This window comes from Pongo abelii, chromosome 2, assembly GCF_028885655.2.
Source record: "Pongo abelii isolate AG06213 chromosome 2, NHGRI_mPonAbe1-v2.0_pri, whole genome shotgun sequence".
Lineage (NCBI taxonomy): Eukaryota > Metazoa > Chordata > Mammalia > Primates > Hominidae > Pongo > Pongo abelii.
In genome coordinates, this window is record NC_085928.1 from 108,766,997 (window position 1) to 108,784,213 (window position 17,217).

The window sequence follows — 17,217 nt, forward strand, 5'->3', positions numbered from 1 at the left end:
GAGTGTACTTACACAAACCTAGATGGCACAGCCTACTACACACCTAGGCTACATGGTATAGCCCATCGCTCCTTAGCTACAAACCTGTATAGCATGTTACTGTACTAAATACTGTAGACAACTGTAACACAATGGTATTTGTGTATCTCAACGTATCTAAACATAGAAAAGATACAGTAAAAATATGGTATCATAATCTTATAGGACCACCATCACATATGTGGTCTGTCACTGACTGAAATGTCAGTAGGTGGCACATAACTAGATAGGCACTCATCAGCATATTGTGCTTATCTATCCTTTAAGAGCCAGCTCACTTGGCTGCTTTATTTTTATTATGATGTCTATGACATAGATTTGTTTTTAAAATGAACCTACAATTAGATAATCATTACTCATTTTGTATCTGTACTCTGATTTCTCCCCTAGGCAATATTCTTTGTACTCTACCTGTTTTCATTTATCTGTCACTATTTCAAATGACAAATAAAATTTTTAATGGTAATTCTCCTCTCCAGCTTGTTACCCACACTAGTGTCTGAGTCTCACTTTTTTTGACCCTGTCACCCAGGCTGGAGTGCAGTGGTGCCATCACAGCTCACTGCAGCCTCAAACTCCTGGGCTCAAGTCATCCTCCCACCTCAGCCTCCTGAGTAACTGGGACTAGAGGTGCAAGCCACCATGCCCGGCCTAAGTCTAACTTTTTAAATTATGTACTAAGGAAAGTTTTCAACAGCCAGGTCCAAACTACTTATGTGTAATTTACTGATAAAAGATAACATCAAATAAAGGCAAAATACAGTACACATATTCCTTTTCTTTAAACAACCAGCCCCGGAACTCTTGAACACAGAGAGAATCGTATAGTCTGAAAAGTTCATTCTAAAAAAAAAAACCAAAATAGCAATGAGTTTGATTTTCTTATCAACAGCAATTTATATTAATTCTGAAATACTCTCCTTATGGAGTATTTGAGACTATCTCTAAATCTGCCTTATAATAAAATTTAAATAAAGGCATCTAGAAACTAAAGAGTAATATCATGTAAGGATACAGCCATGTAACACTGGAAGGGCAAATCGATGAACCTGAAATGAAGATATATATTTAGAATAAATATACTTTAAAAATAAATAAGCATTATATAAAAATATTTACACATCGGGAGGTAATATACAAACATAACAAGGTAGTAAACTTATGGGTAATATAATTTTTAAAAAATTTCTCTAATGTAACATTAAGTATGCATTACAATTATTTGAGCTTGAATATTCACAGATTTTGGAACACTAATAAAGCTACATGAAGTTACAGAATGTTTACCTCCTTCTCAGTCTTTGCCTACAACAACTTCACTCCTCCAGGGAAAAGATATCCCATGCTAATTGTTTGCAGCTCAAACTACTTTTCCAAAAAAAGCATAGCAAATGACAAGAAATAAAGCAATTAGACACATCTATTTACCTAGATTCAATAATATATCATGTTTCCCTAGCTGGGCCTCCCTGTTTATACCTCATATGTGTAGACAAAGGACAGAAGAAGGTGGTGCCTGTGCATGTCTCTCCTGGGTGACTGAAGGGAGTCTCATCCCCAAAGGAAGACAAAAAAGAGCTCTCCCCTTGGCCAGGAAACTTGGCCCTGGCCCCTCATTTCTCCATTATCCATGTACCAAGATCCCCTGTATCTCTCTTAGCTAGAAAAAGCAATGTATTTTTACTTAAGGCTTCTATAGAAGATCAGAGTAAAATAATTAGGCTTCTTCAACCTAGAATGATGTGACAGGGTATACCTGATCCAAGTTTTTAAGTTACAAACAGTTAAATTAGAATTGTTTCTCGAAATTCTTGGTGATTAGGAAGTCACTTTATAACATGCATTGAATTAAAGCTTGGACTGTAACAATTAAGCAGATTTTACTTAGTGTACATTACCTCTGGCTGTGCAGAAAGTTCTCTTAGAAGATGACCATTCCATACAAACCGCTGATCTGCCTGAGAGAAGTTTTAAAATTTAATAAAATATCTCCTGCCAAGCTTACTTTCTACAGAAAGAAAACTACACCAATCAATTGTCTCTTTCTGATGGCTAGAAGCCGGTTTCTTCGACAGGCCTCAAACAAAATACATCTCCCCCTCAAATCTGTACCTCCTGTGGGCATTTCTATCTCATTATCTCAGGCCAGACAGAAACCTGGGAGGAGTCTTACGGTATTTCTTTCCCTTACATTTAATTGTCAAGTACTAAATCTCCTTCAAAATCCATCTTTTTTACATTTCTACTCCCACTATCTTTACCAACATCTGACTCCAGCCTAACTACTAACACAGCTTCCCTTGCCTCCAGTTCAGGCATTAGCCCTCGCCACTCATTTTTCCACAATGCTACCAGCAGGAGTTCTCTAACATGTCCTGTCTCCTATCTGCTCAAAATTCTTCAATGACTCTGTCATCTAAAGAACCAAATCTCTGCATGGCCTAATCAGTCCTAGGATCTGGCAGCCCCTAATTAACTCTCTGATCTCATCTCTGGCCGCTCTGACTTTCATAAATACAGAAGAGGCTCCCTCAATAATCTATATTTAATCAACTCTACTTAAGGCCAGACGTGGTGGCTCATGCCTGTAATCCCAGCACTTTGAGAGGCCAAGGCAGGCGGATCACTTGAGACTTAGGAGTTCGAGACCAGCCTGGCCGACATGTCTCTACTAAAAATGCAAAAATTAGTCGGACGTGGTAGCACACGTCTGTAGTCCCAGTTACTTGGGGAGGCTAAGGCACAAGAATCGCTTGAACCTGGGAAGTGGAGGCTGCAATGAGCCAAGATCGTGCCACTGCACTCCAGGATAGGTGACAGAGCAAGACTCTGTCTCAAAAAAGAAAAAACAAACAAAATAACTGACTCTACTCAGTAGATTAATCAATTCTATTTATGAAGCATACCAACTGAACCACGGGCACCCCCAACTCTAAAAGTCACAGGGAATGGCTTTTGCACTTGACCACAACCGGCTGAATCGCACTTCCTAAGATTCAAGTGTGTGTTCCCGAGTTTGTGCCAGTCACACTTGTTATTATTTCATCATTATATAGTTTAAATATTTTATAAACCAATGAAATAAGATGAAAAACAGACTGCTGTTTCTATAAAGTTAAATGATTTGGAATGTAAACTTGATAAGAGGCAAGTTGCTAAAACAAAACTGCTGTTGAATTTGGAGTGGGAGTGGCAACTAAAAAAATATAAAAGAACACAGTAAAAATGTACAGGATTCTGCACACAGATTTATCTGTAAGTGTCAAAGTCTTTAAAGTGGCCCAAATGGGAAAGTCTTATGGATGTAATTTATATAGGGAAGACAATTCAGAATCAAGGAACCAAAAACAAACAAAATCCTATGGCCGTGCATAAAAACATTAACCAATGTAAAACTTTTATGTTTTAAGTTAAAATATTTAGGGTACATATGTTCCATTTATCACTTTTATGATTCCCTATGTTAACATTAACTTTTTTTTTTTTAGACAGTCTCACTGTTGCCTTGGCTGGAGTGCAGTGGCGTGATGACAGCACACTGCAGCTTCTATCTCAAGTGATCCTACCACCTCAGCCTCCCGAGTAGCTGGGATTACAGGTGCGTGCCGCCACACCTGATTAACCTTTTAATTTTTTTGTAGAGCTGTGGTCTCCCTATGTTGCCCAGGCTGGTCTTGAACTCCTGGACTCAAGCAATCCTTCTGCCTCGGCCACCTAAAGTGTTGGGATTACAGGCATGAACCACTGCACTTGGCTAACTTTCTGTTTAGCTGACAAAACATTCCCATCTCATCCCAACAGATAAGATGGCTTTTTCTTCAGCTTAGCCTCTGCCACCACCTCTGCCTGGAACCTCCCCAGCCCACTGTCACCTGACCAACAAATCTTCATCAAGTCTCAGCTCAAAAGTTACCTTTCTGTGTTAAGTTACTGTCCTCTGTAGATACCTTTCTTTATAAAGTTGTCCCTGACAACCTCAGGCAAAGACCCTCATTCCTTCAGGATCCCACCTCACTTTGGTACATATCTCCATTATAGCAACCATTCTTTGACTACCACTTCCCCAGCAGACTGTAGGCTCCCACAAGACAGGGTCCACAGCTTCATTCTGGGTCCCCAGGGGCTAGTATAGTGCCTGGTATGTGGCTGACGTTGTAGAGATGTTTCATAAACAAACGGAGAATGTAGCAATTGCTTTTAAAAGCAAGTCTCTTTTTAGTTAAAAGCCAAGTTTCTTGAATGCTTAGCCTGCACCTAAACTTCCATCTAAGCCTACGTACAATTTTACTAAATTAGAGGGTAAAATCTCACCCAAAAAAGCCAGTCAACTAAAATATTAATTTAGGTTGAACCATATGAAATAACCATTTTTATTGGTCAAAAATGGTCAATTACTGGCAACTTCACATTGTCCAACCTAATAAGATGGAGTGACCTTTTAAATTCTGTCTTCTCATTAAACACTTCTAAGGTGTGTCAAAAAAAATTAAGGTAGCAATCATCCAGGTTCCTGAACAAAAGAAACTTTAAGTTGAGATCATCTGAAACCTAATTTTAAAGATATATTCACTGTATATTTAAAAAAAAAAAAAAAAAAAAAAAAGGCAGACTAGGTAGGCATGGTGGCTCACGCCTGTAATCCCAGCACTTTGGGAGGATGAGGTGGGTGGATTACCTGAGGCCAGGAGTTCAAGACCAGCCTGGGCAACATGGCGAAATCCCATCTCTACTAAAAACTAGCCAAGTGTGTTAGCACACGCCTGTAATTGCAGCCACTTACAAGGCTGAGACATGAGAATTGCTTGAACCCAGGAGGCAGAGGTTGCAGTGAGCTGAGATCGCACCACCGCACTACATACAGCCTAGGTGACAGAGTGAGACTCTGTCTCAAAGAAAAAAAAAAAAGCAAAAGAAAAAAACCTTAAAAGGATATTTTCCAAGTTCTTAGTGACTTTTGTTACATTTTTAGTTATAAAAATTATAAATAACCATCACTACAGAAGAAATATCAACTGTTAGAATATGAATTTTATAAGCCTAATTACACTGCTAATGTAACTGCTACACTACCGAACACTGAGAGTTAAGAAATTAAAAATGAATACAATGCTAGTTTGAAGATTTGACATCTGAGAGTCAGCATTTGGTAGCCTGGTAATATTTATCCAGAAATACAAATTCTGAAAGATTTTCCTCTAATAACTTACAAATGTGTTTATACAAAGATTTCTGAATATCTACACCAGTGGTTCTCAATTCTGGCTGTATACATACACAGATTCAAGGACTCACACACTGGGATTGTGATGTATACTTAAAACAGGGTATATTTTCAAAGCCTTATACATGATTCTAAGATAGCCAGGACTGAGAAAAATCAATATAAATTTTTATGCACGAAACAGAGACATGTCCCTCTTAAAAACCTAAAAATAAAAATAATTGAAGATCAAGCTTACCCTTTCCAAGAGACTCATTTCTTGGAATTCTGGACTAGTGTTGGATAGCCGCTGCAAAGTATGGGTCAAATCATATGTTGTTGAAAAGTAAAATCCATCCACATTCAAGACATGGTTTAGCATCGCTAGGAAGGTTTTATTATCTTGTAACTATAAACAAAGAAAAATCAGCATAGCTCATAATTGAAAAGGAATCTGTCAGTATAAGAAAAGAATACAAATTAAATCCTGTTAAGTCCAGTCTCATTAAAGACTAGTAACTGGCACAAGGACTGAGCCAGTGAGGGGGATGCTCGCCATTTCCCTGGGACGTAGGACAGTTCCTGACACACAGAAGATACTCAATAAACACCGTAGGGTTCTATTAGGTAACTTGATTAGGTAGGACTCCTCCCCTTTGTATCCTTTACAAATTTTATTCTCAAGGGCAGCAGAGTGGTTTTAACAAAACATCACCTAAGGTTATGACCTACTGTGTGCCAGGTATTTTCCAAAGATTCCCTTTAATCTTCACAACAGCCCTGCTAAGTTAGCATAGCTATCTTCATTTGACAAATAAAACACATAAATTTATGAGGGGCCCAATAATGCAGACAGCAAATAACAAGATACTAACATCATCCACATTCTCAAGAAACGTTTCCTGGTTTGGGATGGATGAGAAGTAAAACGGAATTCTTTTTCTTTAAAACAAAGATTAAAAAGTCCAGTAAAAGCAATATTTATCTTTATTTTTGGGAAACCATTTTAACTAGCTTTCCCAATGAATACCAAGATTGACATTTGTTTTCATCCTTGTTTTAAAAAATAACTGTTAATGTTTAGTAACGTTTAATCATTACTAAATGATTAACTTGTTAATCTACATGTTACAAATCTACATATACAAAATTTTTTATTTGTGCTCAGACATGTTTTTAAAATTAGCTACACAGCTTGACAACAAAGAATAACAATCAAGAAGAAATTGTCTAAGTAAATATGACTGGTCTATTAAATAAATACAGCCATTTTTATTTCTGTAAAATATGCCTAGTAGAGAATGAATATATTGATATATATTTCTCAATATATATAATAAAAAAGAAATTCTACAGTATAAAAAGCATATCTTGTAGTTTTACTTAGGGAGGCAGTGCTATAATTTTATTTTTTAAAATGTTTATCCTAAGTTATATGTTTTAGAATAATATATTTTCTTCTAGAAACAAACATTCTTATAAATTGGGTGTAAAAATACAACTTAAAATTTTTAAACAGCAAACATGTAACTAAAATTACATTAAGAAAACAATCACTCTCAATAGGTATATATCTCTAAACAATGTTGACTTTAAAAAGTAAGTTTCAAAGAATCAGAACAGGGCAATGCCATTCATGTAAGTTTCATACACACTCCGAGCAAAAACAGATCCTGTTTAAATATGAATACAGGCAGTCTTTACTTTGTAAAGTGGGAACGTAAAAATTACCATGTTATTTTCATCTTAATAATCTTAAGCTATCTTAACCGTCAACTGTAAAAACTATGATTGTTTCATGACCTTTAAAAATTTTGTCAAAACATTAAAAACTCTACTGTAAGTTATAGATAAGTTATAGATATTAACTTAGTTATAAGTTGCAGATATTAACTTGTAAGTTATATATAGTAAATTATTATAAGCATAAATTATAAAACTAATATTTAGCACACTGTAATTTAAAACATTAGAAACACCGAGAATAAAAAATAATTTATTTCTTTGTAAAAAAATTTATCAAGAGACTTGAACAGTGCTTGCCTTCTTCTTGTCATATAGATTAAGATACAGAATATCTCTTCTATCCCTGGTGAACTGTCATACACCTTCCTAAGTCTAAATCAACTTCTGACATTTTATCCTTTGCACTTTCAACGTTGGGAAATATCTCCAAGGTTTCCTTTAATGGGAAGTCTGTCGCAGGCATCACTTTCTCTGGGATACTGTCATCCTTTTCATCACAGCCACTCCATCATTAATGTCAGTCAGTTCGCCTGCACTAGGACCTCTGGCTGCATACCTACAGTCCCTTGAACGGTGACTTCCCATTCAGCTACTTCTTCTATGCTCCATTTATGTTCAATTTCAATTTCTCTTCCAGGGTTGTTGCTTTTTGTTTTTTGCACCTTCATCTTTGGTGGGTTAATTCTTCAGTTAATAAACCAGAGTAACTGAAATTTAAGCCATGTTGTTTGGGGATTGGTGTTAACTAAACTATGGTTACTGAAATCTGTGCATACAGGAATAGTGCAAAAGGAAAACTGCCTGAAAGAACATATACACATTTCATAAACACACATACACACTTACATTCACATGTGGTAAAAATAGAGAAAACCTCTCTGGGAAAGAAGGGAATGAGTTAAGAGAAGTAGAACTTCAAAGGTATTTATATTTTATTTCTTTACAAAGAGGATATGAAGTTAAATCTGGTGTTGAGTACATGTGCATTTCTGTTTTCCCTTCTCTCCATATGAAATTTCATAATTTAAGAATTGAATCTTTTTTAAGAAAAAAAAAACAAGAGCAACAAATGATTTAAAAAATATTTTTTATGCCTAGGTAGAAAAGTAGGTAGAGTGACCTTACTCTATAGGTTGTTAAAATAATTACAGCATTCTTTGTATTCCACAACGCCCTCACCCTTCTCTCCCCAGCCCATGCTACTTCTTTGGGCTTTGCAATTAGTAACAATTTCCAGTTCTTACCTGAATATCAGTTAAGTGCAACATTGTCTTCTTATAAGAAAGGACATCAAAATCTGTTGCTTTCCAGATTACATGACTGAAAAATTCACCTACTTTTATCTTTTTGGTAATGACTATAAGATAATTACCTGCAAAAAGCAAGCCAAACACACATAATTATAAAAATAGTAACTCTACAGGTAGAAATAGGAGTCCTTATTGTTTAACTTTAAAGGCTAGTAGAACGAGACTGTATTGTGCCACTCAGATAAAAGGCCCATTTTTAAAGCAACCTTACAATTTATGAATAGAAAGGCCAGCATATTATTTAGAAAAATTCTTACTGAAAGGTCATGTTTTTCTCAAAAAAGATAAAAGCAAAAGCTTTTCATAACCAAAGGATTTGTCTTAGTAAATGGAAAGTAGAGACAGAAAATACTTCTCTTTCTCTTTCATCACCCCCAAGGGATACAGACCTCTGCTAATCATTTCCCAGCAGGCAGCTTAAAGCATCAGGATGTGAGATCTGACACTACAGGGCAATGTCCCTTCCACACCACTCCTATGTCCTTCATGTCTCTCTAAACGGTAGAGAAATGCGCTGGGGCAGTATACCTAACTGACTGCTGCAATATTACAAAGATGAGTGGTCAGGAATCAAGGAGTCATCACAACATCATGCACAATACACCAATCCTGACCTTGCCACCTCCTCACCCCAGAAATATATAAAAGAGTAACCCTTTCCTACTCAATTAATTCTTCAGGTCTGTTCAACACTCTACCCACAAGTGCCCTCTCTGAAAGTTTTGCCATATACATGTCTCTCCTGGAACTTGTCACACTGTATTGCAGTAATTTACTACTTACACGCCTCTCTCACTAGACTGTGAACTGCAGGGCAAAATGGACTTTCATCCTTTATAACTCAGCATCTAGCATGATGCCTGAAACAACAGGAACTTCAAACAAGCTCAATCAAATTAAATCTAAACAAAAATCACCTTCTTAACAACTCAGAACCAAATAACATTTGCTAATATGCACTATGTCCTAACAGTACAGGGCTGAAGGTGTAGAATATCCTGGTCCACTGATGCATTAAGAATTTTATTTACAGGCTGGGCGTGGTGGCTCACGCCTGTAATCCCAGCACTTTGGGAGGCTGGGGCGGGTGGATCACCTGAGGTCAGGAGTTCAAGGCCAGCCTGACCAACATGGTGAAACCCCGTCTCTACTAAAAATACAAAAAATTAGCCGGGCGTGGTGGCAGGCACCTGTAATCCCAGCTACTCGGGAAGCTGAGGCAGGAGAATCACTTGAACCCGGGAGGCGGAGGGTGCAGTGAGCTGAGATCATGCCATTGCACTCCAGCCTGGGCAACAAGAATAAAACTCCAACTCAAAAAAAAAAAAATTTTATTTACATACTCCATTTGTGAAAATTATCTAGCTTAAGGATTTCAACTCTAACTGAAACACAACAAAATACAAAACTTTTTTTTAAATAATAGAACCTCACGCTGATAAATTTTACCATTTGGGGAGTATCTCTTTCAAAAATTAATGACAAATACTTAACCAAGAGATTTACTGCTTAAAGCATGATACAAAGTACTACTTCATCGTATACTCACTCTAATATTATCAATTTAACTACCTTGTTAATTACCTTCTTTGCCCATCTTAGCTTATTTTCTCTTACCTGCCACCAGATGGATTGTGCCCAGTATACCAAATATTGGTCTTGTGACAGCTGAAGGAGGAACATCTTTCTTGACTTTAAAAGAAAGGAAAGAAAGAAAAATCACATACAAAAAGCTCACCAACAGAAACAGAAATTTAGTTTGATTTCAATAGTTACTTTGACTACATCAATTTGCATGATTTGTTCTAAGAAAAGCAATATTCCTTAACTTAAGTGCACTATTGATAGAGCTGTAAGTTATGTAAACCGGAGTGTAACAGCAATAAAACTGTGAAAACTCCTAGAATGTATGTTACGTTTTTTCATGGAAGAAAAAATAATCCCATTAGGAATGCCATAGTCTGCATTCCCAATGGTGAACAGAAACTGGCTAAGAAACTGTCAGCAAGTCAGTCCCTCATCAGTACTGACTTTGCGTGGAAGTATTGTATCACGTGTCTTACTGATGACTGTTTGGCATCATCAGCTTTACATTCAAACTATTCATGACCTTTAGCTTTTCAGTCTATTCAAATGGGTCTGCAATCTCTACCTACAAATAAAACGTTACTGAAAGATCAAGAATAACTGAAAATACACCCACATTAAAGCTCTTGTAAGACACTAGGTTGTATCAACATGGTATAAAGAGTAGTATAATTTAAACTTTAGGAGAAGTGTACTAACACTAGTTAAAACCAATCAGCTATCTTGAGAGAGCAGCCACCAAGCAACAAATAGGAAATGTCAAATTATCAAACTAAAACAGAGCTCCAATTCCATTTGATCAAAGACAAACTATATATAGTACCTACCAGAATTACCACATAATCAAAAAAACAGAAATTTTATAGCCATACTTGTCTTACACCCCATTATCTCATGGAATATATTTTCGTATTTCACTTCACCCACTCAAAGGCTATTTACTGAATGCCTACTCTATGGTTATTCAAATATTGTACTTTAAGAAAAAAATAAATGTAGAACTCTGGGGCTGAATTAGAATCTTTAAACAAATGAAATATGAAATTCTAAATACGTTATCACATGGTATATTAATTTGCCATCAAAATTATTTCGTATTTATCTATTTGGAAGTCAGGGTGTTCCACACAAGTGAAAAACAAGTTTGTTTTTCACATCCCAGAAAAGCAAAACCAAAGTATAACTTGGATAGGCAGATAAAACTTAGAAACATCATTTGCCTAAGAACACCTACAAGTTTTAGTCAGTGATGTATATTTTATTTTTCATTTATTAAATTTCCTCATAGTCATGAAAGCTTTCAAAACAAAAGCAGCTGTTAAAATTCCATACTCTTAAAGCTGAAACAACTTTTTCACTCTCAAATATCTTAAATCTTACAGCTAGAAAGAAGCTTAGCTATCTAAACCAATCCTGTTAAAATACAGCTAAGGGGAAAAAATAATAAATATTATGTTTTTAAATCCTTACAGACAGTAAAATGCTACCTAAAATTTTCAAGATCATTTCTCCTTTTCACAAAAAAGGAGACAGCATAAAATTGATGCACCAACCTATGAATGAGGTAGCAAGAATAAAAATTTTAATAAGAATGCACTCAGAGATCCACACACTGACACACCTCTGAGTGATGTTTTTTAATTATTGTAATTTATGTATAAAATCTTTCTCCCTAAACTTCTAAATCTGGCTGTAAAATACCTGCAAGGGTAACCTCTGTGGACACACGGTCAATGGTAAGTACATCATCTGCTCCATCATCACAAGCTTCCACATAAAATTTTTCAGGTGTGATATGCCTAAGAAGAAATGTAAAACATACATAACTAAACCAAATGAAATGAAGACTTCTAAAAAACTACTTTCGACAATTACAGAGTATAAATTTGACATCATTTTCCCAGCTTCTAAAACGATGAATCTGTTAAGTTTGCTGTCCTTATGAGTTCACTGCAACTCTTTTCACATGTATATTTGATGCTGACAAGGTTTTGATTTGCTATGAAACCATCAATTTAACATATACAAAAAATGCCATAATCAAATCTAGTTTATTATATTCAACAGGGTAGAGAAGGCAATGTAGCGTAGTAGGAACAAAGCCTACAGAACCAGACTACCAGTAGTGTGACCTTAGGCAAGTTACTCATTCTCTCTGATCCTCTTATTCCCTTTCTGTAAAATAACAATAATACCAGATTCATCAGGCAGCATCATGTGAATTAAATGAGCTAATCTTTGGTAAGTACTTTGAACATTTGACGCATAGTAAGCAACAGGTACTAGCTAAAAATAGTAAGAAATGCATTTTAAATAAAATATTTCCAGGAAATTTTTAAAAATAAATTACTTTAACATTCAGGTGGGGTGTTTTTTTAGAAACCCATATATATGTTCCTGAAAAAAACTTCTCATTCTGGAAAATAAAAAATAAAGGAGGTAGAAACACGGTTGAGAGAGACCACTTAAAATTTATGCAACTTTGTAATTAGCGTCTAACGAAAATAACAGTTTGTTTCTCAAGAAACAACTTAAATAGTTCAGGCAAGCAACTCAGCATGGTGAGGGACTGACTCAGGATATACAAAATATTAACAGAATAAAGTAAAACTGCGTTTTCCTTTGCAGGCACTAAAACGATGCAGACTGAAGTAGAACTCCAAGCCACTGATGGAGACTGCTGTTTTAAGGTAGGCACAGGAGAAGATACAACCTTTCAGAAGCTGAGCAAGGCTGGGGAGGGAGGCTGAGTCCAAGAACTATTTCTTTTTCCAGAAACTAATCTTTATTGTTCACAAACCAGACTTAAAAGAATTTCTATCTGTTCTATCTGTGCAGCAGCCAATCTGAGGGCTTTTTCCTTTCCTTTTTAATTCTACTCCTACTTGCCTATGAAAAATCTCATTCAAACCCACACAACCATCATGGACATCATCTTCTATTTACCAACTGTGTATAAGCTATTTGGCATTATAGAAAAATGTCCTGCAGCAAAATAAACTCTTCTGTCTCTTTTTTACTGTAAGTTCTCTGAGGAATAATCAATCCTTAATTACCCAAATATAACTTACAACCTTCTATGGTTCATCTGTAACTAACTAAATATTAGGCTAGTTTCCTTCACTTGGGGGGATATGCTAAGTAAAGGAAAATCAATATAACAAAGAAAGCAAATCTGCTTCAAATACAGCAATCTTCAATTTAACCTGAACACAACAGTTCATTCCTTTTTATTACTGAATAGCATTCCATTGTACAGATATATCATAATATCATAATTTGTTGATCCACTCATTTGTTGATGGCTATTTGGTAACTTTGGTTTTGGGTTACTACGAATAAAGGAAAGGTTCTAGGAACATTCTTGTATAAAAGTCTTAAGACAGATGTTCACTTCTCTTGGTTAACTCCCTAGAAGTGGAACAGCTGGATCATATGGCACATATATGTTTAACTTGTGCAGGAAGGGAGAAAAAGGAGGGATTACAGGCACGAGGAAATGTTTCAGGGTGACGGATACGTTCACTATTGTAATACTGGCAATGGTTTCATGGGTGTAAAAATGTCAAAATTTATCAAACTGTACACTTCCCTTTTCCATGTGTGTAGTTTATTGTATGTCAACTAAACTTCAATAAAGCTATAAAAAGAAAACAAAGTGAAAGGTCCTAAAACCAAAGAAATATAAAGAACTTCCAGACATCTAGTCTTAAGCCATTTTTTTTAAATCCACTATTTCAGTCCGTATCTACAGAAGATGTTTTATGGAAGCACAAGTTGCATTCCAAGTGTAAGCCATTAACATTTACCAAAAGGCTACCGCATACTCAGCATTATGCAAGCACTAGGGGCTATGCGGCAGGTGATGAATACATTCCAGGGAAAGCTGAGCCAGATATTTCAGTGCTTTGTTTTGGGGACTCACTGATGGTAGGCACGGAATTGGGATTCAAACCAGTTTTGTGAAAGTCTAAAGGCTATATATTTTTTTCACCATACTGTATTACTAGAATTTGAAGACATCATCCTTTGGTAGGCTGGCACAGATACACTGTTGTGTTCAAAACTGACCCTGGTTAGTAAAAAAAAAAAAAACTTAAAGAAATGTTTTTAAAACCCAGGTTTAATAAAATTTAAAGTCTTTCCATTTAAAATAATTTTTTAAAAGTTTTGCCACCTCGAGACCCAAACACTAAGGCATCTAAAAATTCATTTGAGGAAAGGATTTCATTCCTTGCTGCCATTCTCAGCCTTCTCTCCATTAAAAAGAGACAGAGGCTGGGCGTGGTGGCTCACGCCTGTAATCCCACCACTTTGGGAGGCTCAGGCAGGTGGATCATTTAAGGTCAGGTGTTCGAGACCAGCCTGGCCAACATGGTGAAACCTCATCTCTACTAAAAATACAAATATTAGCTGGCCACGGTGGTGCATGCCTGTAGTCCCAGCTACTTGGGAGGCTGAGGCATGAGAATCGCTTAAGCCCAGGAGGCAGAGGTTGCAGTGAGTTGAGATCACACCACTGCACTCCAGCCTGGGCAACAGAGTGATACTCTGTCTCAAAAAAATAATTAAAGTAAAATAAAATAAAAAGAGATAGAACTGATAGGTAAGGGTGGATAACAGAATACACATGATATGCTCAGCACTAAGAGGGGACTCCAGGCATTATTAAAATTTTACTAAATGGTTTCAGAACACTGGGTTTTAATATTTTTTTTTTATACTTCCACCATCTTTAGTGTCTTGACAAAGCCATCACCACTGCTCCTATTTGGCTGCTTTACTTTTACATCCAGGACAAAGTTACAGGTTTCAGAAAGGTTTCAGGAAGGTGACACAGTTTTGACCACAGAGTAAAGTCCACAGGCTTTATTACATCCATTTTCTTCATAATACTCAGAGTTCTACATCTTTTAAGTTCATAGCTGTATTTTGAGGGACAGAGTTGCCATAATTTATTTCTCCAGACAAAGGGGGTGTTACCTCTTCAATAACTAATGCTATTTTTAATATAAAAAGATTATTCGCCAAGCTCAGAAATCAAATTCCTCCACTTTTTTATATTAGGCACAAAAACACAAAGCTTGCATCTAAATAAACAGCCAACAGAGAAATGCACATTGCTTGCCCTCGACAGCTCACCCTTCCTACACTCTGACCACCTGTATTTACATAAATGCATTTAAACTCTCCTCACCTGTAAGACCTTTAAAATGAAAATTATTTGGTCAAAAATCAATGAACTGAAAAGTCACACTTGTTTCCACACACAACTTTGGAGGTATAACTTAACAGGTACATTTCAGTCAGCAATAAAGTATTTATTATAAAATCAGCTGTTTATAAGAGCACAAAAGTCATACGTACACACAGAAAAACAACTATCTCCATTATAAGCAATTAAAAGTTTTTCGCAGCCAGGCGCGGTGGCTCACACCTGCTATCCCAGCACTTTAGGAGGTGGAAGCAGGCAGATCATTTGAGGTGAGAAGTTTGAGACCAGCCTGGCCAACACGGTGAAACCCTGTCTCTACTAAAAATACAAAAATTAGCCAGGCATGGTGGCACATGCCTGTAATCCCCGCTAAGGCTAAGGCAGGAGAATTGCCTGAACCCAGGAGATGGAGGCGGCAGTGAGCCAAGATCACGCCATTGCATTCCGGCCTGGGCGACAGAGTGAGACTCCGTCTTAAAAGAACGTCAAGCAAATAACAAGAACCAAGGCACTTTTTAATTCTAGGAAAAACAAAACATTTTTATAAAGAAATGTAATTATGATACACCATGAGGCTTCATTTGAACCACAGCTACATAAACCACAGCCCAGCCTAATATGAGCATTTTTATAGATATGGAGTAAAATACCAGAAGTTGCTTAAAAAAGTAGATGCCTCTGTTATTATAAGCTTTGTATACTACTTACTTTTAAACCATATACATAAGATTGAAATAAAAATAAGATTTAAAAACTATATTATAGGCCAGGCACAGAGGCTCACGCCTGTAATCCCAGCACTTTGGGAGGCCGAGGCGGGTGGATCACAAGGTCAGGAGATCGAGACCATCCTGGCCAACACGGTGAAACCCGTCTCTACTAAAATACAAACAAAAAAATTAGCTGGGTGTGGTGGTGCATGCCTGTAGTCCCAGCTACTCGGGAGGCTGAGGCAGGGGAATCGCTTGCTTGAACCCAGGAGGTGGAGATTGCAGTGAGCTGAGATCACGCCACTGCACTCTAGGCTGGCGACAGAGAAAGACTCCGTGAGGTTAGGAGTTCAAGACCAGCCTGGCCAACATGGTGAAACCCCATCTCTAATAAAAATACAAAAATTAGCCAGGCATGGTGGCAGGCGCCTGTAATCCCAGCTACTCAGGAGGCTGAGGCAGGAGAATCGCTTGAACCCGGGAGGCGGAGGTTGCAGTGAGCAGAGATCGTGCCATCGCACTCCAGCCTGGGGCACAAGAGCGAGACTTCGTCTCAAAAAAAAAAAAAAGCATTATAACAAAGTATACAAATAAGAGTAATTATGGATCAAAGTAGAGATGTCTCGCTCAAAAGTCCTGAGGCCTTTGCTTGATCTTCTCTCTCTGAGAGATGCTGTTGGAATCTAAGTTGCTGATGCTGCCATCAGGCTATTCTGATAATGTCACTGAAAGTGGTATCTCTAGGCTAAGAATTGGAGCAATGAAAATGTGAACAGTGACTGCCAGGGAATCAACATTTCTAGGGATGGTAATTATAAGTAATGACTCACAATTCTGTTAACCGTAACAGCAGGTATCATCCTAACTCAAGGCACCTATATATATGCCCTTACTGTTCTCTTCCTCTCCTTTAATTTCCCACCACTTTTGTATTGGTCTTAATACTGATCTGAAGCATAATTGTTTTATGTAATAAATTTTATTCTACGTTTTATGCTTCCTAGGCTTCATTTCAAAAGCCAGTGAAATTAACTTTAACTCTCTAGCACTTAAACAGTCAAAAGCAATTAAGTAAACATTCAGTGGTGTAATTTTTGCTGGTGTGTATTGCTTTATTGCTATTTTTGTGTTTAAATCTTCACCAAACAGGCTGTCATATTACTTATTTTATGAAATAGATTTCAGAAGACAAGATTCGATCCAAGAAGATTATTTGGTCATTATCTATACTGTTGATAACAGATCTCTAAGGTTCAAAGTAATACTGTATACTAAAAAGGTTTCTGGTCCTATATAAACTATCTGGTGAGGTAATTAGCCTCCAATTCACTATTAACTCTAACTGAACAAGAATCCTAACAAGTATCTGTCAAGACAAGGGGATCTGATATCTACCCAGTGTTCTGGTTC

General features: G+C 36.8%; 1 protein-coding gene across 2 annotated transcripts in view; it reads right to left on the reverse strand.

The window, feature by feature from the left end:
• The window catches only part of SACM1L (SAC1 like phosphatidylinositide phosphatase), a 54,999-nt gene that overhangs the window by 29,474 nt on the left and 8,308 nt on the right, over positions 1–17,217 (reverse strand). For both annotated transcript variants that reach the window (NM_001132538.1, XM_063721578.1), the window contains 6 exon segments: positions 1,055–1,088; positions 1,938–1,997; positions 5,499–5,648; positions 8,230–8,357; positions 9,913–9,987; positions 11,584–11,681. In NM_001132538.1, coding sequence (NP_001126010.1) covers positions 1,055–1,088; positions 1,938–1,997; positions 5,499–5,648; positions 8,230–8,357; positions 9,913–9,987; positions 11,584–11,681 — 545 coding nt within the window.